The 5,131-nt window shown below is 49.7% G+C and overlaps 1 protein-coding gene across 1 annotated transcript; it reads left to right on the top strand.

Annotated features, from left to right (window-relative positions):
- The first annotated feature begins 398 nt into the window (after positions 1-398).
- Positions 399-3,001, top strand: LOC136383163 (interleukin-17 receptor D-like). The gene is given in 6 exon segments (XM_066352753.1): positions 399-525; positions 564-1,976; positions 1,979-2,033; positions 2,035-2,279; positions 2,282-2,414; positions 2,416-3,001. Coding segments are annotated over 6 exon segments (2,169 nt in total). The 3' UTR covers positions 2,612-3,001.
- The last annotated feature ends 2,130 nt before the right edge of the window (positions 3,002-5,131 follow it).

Here is a 5,131-nt window from a genome sequence, read left to right on the forward strand (position 1 = left end):
AGGGACTGTGGGAAAAAAACAAAGATTATCATAGCCAGTACACATTCTTTGTGAAAATTCAGTTTTCACTGACCCCATGGTAGTTCATCTCATGAGTAGCCACAATTTATTCAACAGCCCCTGTAAGCTTTGCACGTTTATGAGGTTGACAGTCTTGGCTATACTAAAGAACGCTCAAAGGAAAGCCTCTGTACATAAATTCTTTTGCATGCATGTGATTGTTCTTTGAAGATACATTCCTAGAAATGGAATTAGTGGGCCGAAGGGTGATGATTTAAAAATATTCCTGATACTTGTGGCCAAAGAGCCTATTAAAAAAACTGCCAATTCCACAAGCCAGCCCCGAGTGGGCGGTGGCGCTGGCGGCGGCTGGGGCGCACAGTACGTAGCGCACGGCGATGGCCCCGTGGCTGCAGCTCTGCTCTGTCTTCTTCACTGTCAACGCCTGTCTAAACGGCTCGCAGCTGGCGGTGGCCGTGGGTGGCTCCAGCAGAGCGCGGGGCGCTGACACCTGTGGCTGGAGGTGTTTTTCAGGAATCCTCAGCAGAGAAGGAACTGCGAAGGGGGGGGAGTGGGGCCAGCTAGCAGAAATAGTGGGCTGCACAACATCACCTTCAGATATGACAACTGTACCACATACTTGAACCCCGTGGGGAAGCACGTGATTGCTGATGCCCAGAACATCACCATCAGCCAGTACGCTTGCCATGACCAAGTGGCAGTCATTGTTCTTTGGTCCCCAGGGACCCTCGGCATCGAATTCCTAAAAGGATTTCGGGTAATACTGGGGGAGCTGAAGTCAGAGGGAAGACAGTGCCAGCAACTGATTCTAAAGGACCCAAAGCAGCTCAACAGTAGCTTCAAAAGAACTGGAATGGAATCTCAACCTTTCCTGAAGTTTGAGACAGATTACTTTGTAAAGATTGTCCCTTTTCCTTCCATTAAAAATGAAAGCAATTATCACCCTTTCTTTTTCAGAACCCGAGCCTGTGACCTGTTGTTACAGCTGGACAACCTGGCCTGTAAACCCTTCTGGAAGCCTCGGAACCTGAATATCACCCAGCAGGGTTCAGATATGCAGGTGTCCTTTGACCACGCACCACACACCTTTGGCTTCCGTTTCTTCTATCTTCATTGCAAGCTCAAGCATGAGGGACCCTTCAAGAGAAAGACCTGTAAACAGGAGCAAAATACAGAAACAACCAGCTGCCTCCTTCAAAATGTATCTCCAGGGGATTATATAATTGAGTTGGTGGATGACACTAATATGACCAGAAAAGTGGTGCATTATGCCTTAAAGCCAGTGCATTCCCCGTGGGCTGGGCCCATCAGAGCTGTGGCCATCACGGTGCCACTGGTCGTCATATCGGCATTTGCAACCCTCTTCACCGTGATGTGCTGCAAGAAGCAACACGAAAATATATATTCACATTTAGATGAAGAGAGTTCTGAGTCCTCTACCTACACCACAACACTCCCCAGAGAGAGGCTCCGGCCTAAGGTCTTCCTTTGCTATTCCAGTAAAGATGGCCAGAATCACATGAACGTCGTCCAGTGTTTTGCCTACTTTCTCCAGGACTTCTGTGGCTGTGAGGTGGCTCTGGACCTGTGGGAAGACTTCAGCCTCTGCAGAGAAGGGCAGAGAGAATGGGTCATCCAGAAGATCCATGAGTCCCAGTTCATCACTGTGGTCTGTTCCAAAGGCATGAAGTATTTTGTGGACAAGAAGAACTACAAACACAAAGGAGGCCGAGGCTCAGGGAAAGGGGAGCTCTTTCTGGTGGCCGTGTCGGCCATCGCCGAAAAGCTCCGCCAGGCCAAGCAGAGCTCGTCGGCGTCGCTCAGCAAGTTCATTGCTGTCGACTTTGATTACTCCCGCGAGGGAGACGTTCCCCGTGTCCTGGACCTGAGCACCAAGTACAAGCTCATGGACAACCTGCCCCAGCTCTGCTCCCACCTGCACTCGCAAGACCACAGCCCCCAGGGCCGCCCCCCGGACACGGCGGCCGGAGGAACTACTTCCGGAGCAAGTCGGCGCTCCCTGTACGTCGCCATTTGCAACATGCACCAGTTTATCCACGAGGAGCCGGACTGGGTTGAGAGGCAGTTCGTCCCCTTCTGCCCTCCCCCACCCCGCCGGGAGCCAGTCCTGGAGAAGTTTGGCTCCGGCTTGGTTCTCAATGACGTCCTGGGCAAGCCAGGGCCTGAGAGTGACTTCTGCCTCAAGGCCGAGGCCGCAGGACCGCCGGCCGCTTGCCCTCGGAGGGAGCACCGCTCAGCCCCGACGAGGACGCGGAGTCCGGGCCCAGGGCCGCTGCCCTGCAGCCCCTGCGGCATGCGGTGAAAGCTGGCAGCACCTCGGGCATGCCGCGGGACTCGGGCATCTACGACTCCTCCGTGCCCTCCTCCGAGCTGTCTGCCCCTGATGGACGCGCTCTCGGCAGACCAGACAGAAACGGCCTCGCTGAGCGGCAGCGTGTCATCCTCCTCAGGCCTGGGTGAGCAGGATCCTCCTGCGCTTCCATCCACGCTCCTCACCTCTGGGGTGTATAAAGCAGAACCTGGTTGCTGCAGCTACACTGGTGAACTCCACGCGGTCGCCCCTTTGTAGCGAAATGGAAGAGTCTAAGCATTGCCACTTGAGCTGCTGCCTCTCTCTGGTTCCCCAGCTCATCTCTCTGGGTGTGTAGCCCACTGGCAGCTGAGATCTCCTACGAAGATGTTTGGAGTGAAATTCGTGCCAGTACTTGTTCTCCTAGCCCCTAACCTCTAAAATATCCTGTTAAAGACGCCAATTTTCTAAAACCATATGGAGCTCTGAAAGGCATGTCCATAAGATCTGACAGCAGCTTGCCATGTTAGGTCAGCCCTTGGATTAGAGCCAGTACTGGGGGGTAGGGAGGCAACATGTAAAGAGAAACAGGAAAATACCTGCACTGGTCGTTCAGACTTAATTTAACTCTGCAAACTTTGCCTATTCACTGTTGTTGGCTACTTTGATTTGAAATGCAGTGTAGAAAAAGCACTTCTAATGCTGTTACAACCACAGAAATCAAGTATCAGTCTATCTGGAATCCATGCCATTACAGATGATATTTCTGTCCTTTTTTGGTGGGGAACTTACGATGCCATGGGTATTAAAAAGGTCAAGAAGGTGACTATATATAATCACCTGTCATAAAACTAGTCTTCGTGCCCTGGCCGGTTGGCTCAGCGGTAGAGCGTCGGCCTAGCGTGCGGAGGACCCGGGTTCGATTCCCGGCCAGGGCACACAGGAGAAGCGCCCATTTGCTTCTCCACCCCTCCGCCGCGCTTTCCTCTCTGCCTCTCTCTTCCCCTCCCGCAGCCAAGGCTCCATTGGAGCAAGGATGGCCCGGGCGCTGGGGATGGCTCCTTGGCCTCTGCCTCAGGCGCTAGAGTGGCTCTGGTCTCAACATGGCGACGCCCAGGATGGGCAGAGCATCGTCCCCTGGTGGGCAGAGCGTCGCCCCTGGTGGGCGTGCCGGGTGGATCCCGGTTGGGCACATGCGGGAGTCTGTCTGACTGTCTCTCCCTGTTTCCAGCTTCAGAAAAATGAAAAAAAAAAAAAAAAAAAACCAAACAAAAAAAAACTAGTCTTCGTGTATTAGTAGGTAGCATGGCCCGCTGAGGTGGGGGTAGCAGGGCCAGGATGACCACCTAAACTATTCTTTTGGAGGTAGGTTGGTCAGCATGCAAAGACAACAGAGCTCAACACCCAGGACCACCTCTTGGTCTGAATAGACATCATGCACAGGCCAGATCTGCCCGCCAAACTTTCCTGGGCTACATTTACTGTGCCATATCTCAGATGTTGCTGCCTGGAATTTTATTTTTAAGAGACTGGTACACAACTGGGCTGTAGTACTGGAAGTTGCAGTTCATGTGTCATTTGGCCTCTGGTCTAAAGTTTTGTCTAGAATATTTGGGGGCAGAATCCATTGTAATATGGCAGTGTGTGGAGGTGGTGGCCAATCTACTGAACTGATTTTGACTAATGACAAACCTCTTTTTAAGAAGGTGAAAAGGAGGGAAATGTCCCAAAGATGAATGTGCTCTTCAAATACTGTCTAAAGAAGACATGGGACCTGAAATCATGAAATTCTTGAATCTTCATGTATCCCTCCTCACAGCCCAGTCTGTGCGTCACCTTTCACTCTGTGTTTCTGTTGTACTTACCCAGTGAAAGATTTGTCTCTTGTGCCCCATCCTACCAAAAACAGTTATTTAGAGTTTAGGAGGAAAGAATTTCTTTAAAAAGAAAAAGTAAATGTTCTGTTTTTATGGAAAAAAAAAACCAAACAACTGCCAATTCATGCTTCGTCCAGCAGTAAAGGGGCCCATCCCACTTGTTACAACGGGTGAAAAGTGGACAAAAAGCTGCATATGCTGTAGAACTTCTTTGTAAATTATGTGAAAATAGATGAGAACATAACCCAATATGTTAACATAGTGCCCTAACTGGGTGTTTGAGGGTTACGGGTGATCTCATTGTCTTCTTTATACTTTTGTATATTTTATACATTTCCTAAATCAGGGGTCCCCAACCTTTTTACACAGGGGGCCAGTTCACTGTCCCTCAGACCACTGGAGGGCCGGACTATAAAAAAACTATGAACAAATCCCTATGCACACTGCACATATTTTATTTTAAAGTAAAAAAACAAAACAGGAACAAATACAATATTTAAAATAAAGAACAAGTAAATTTAAATCAACAAACTGACCAGTATTTCAATGGGAACTATGCTCCTCTCACCACCAATGAAAGAGGTGCCCCTTCCGGAAGTGCGGTGGGGGCCGGATAAATGGCCTCAGGGGGCCGCATGCGGCCCGCGGGCTGTAGTTTGGGGACTCCTGTCCTAAATAGTATGTGTATTACTTTTCAAATTAAAAAAAAAAAGATTTATTTATTTTATTTTATTTATTTTTTTTTTTTAAAAGATTTTATTTATTAATTTTTAGAGAAGAGAGAGAGAGAAGTAGGGAAGGAGCAGGAAGCATCAACTCCCATATGTGCCTTGACCAAGAAAGCCCAGGGTTTTGAACCAGCGACCTCAGCATTCCAGGTTGACGGTTTATCCACTGCGCCACCACAGGTCAGGCCCAGATT

This window comes from Saccopteryx leptura, chromosome 11 (genome assembly GCF_036850995.1).
Source record: "Saccopteryx leptura isolate mSacLep1 chromosome 11, mSacLep1_pri_phased_curated, whole genome shotgun sequence".
NCBI lineage: Eukaryota > Metazoa > Chordata > Mammalia > Chiroptera > Emballonuridae > Saccopteryx > Saccopteryx leptura.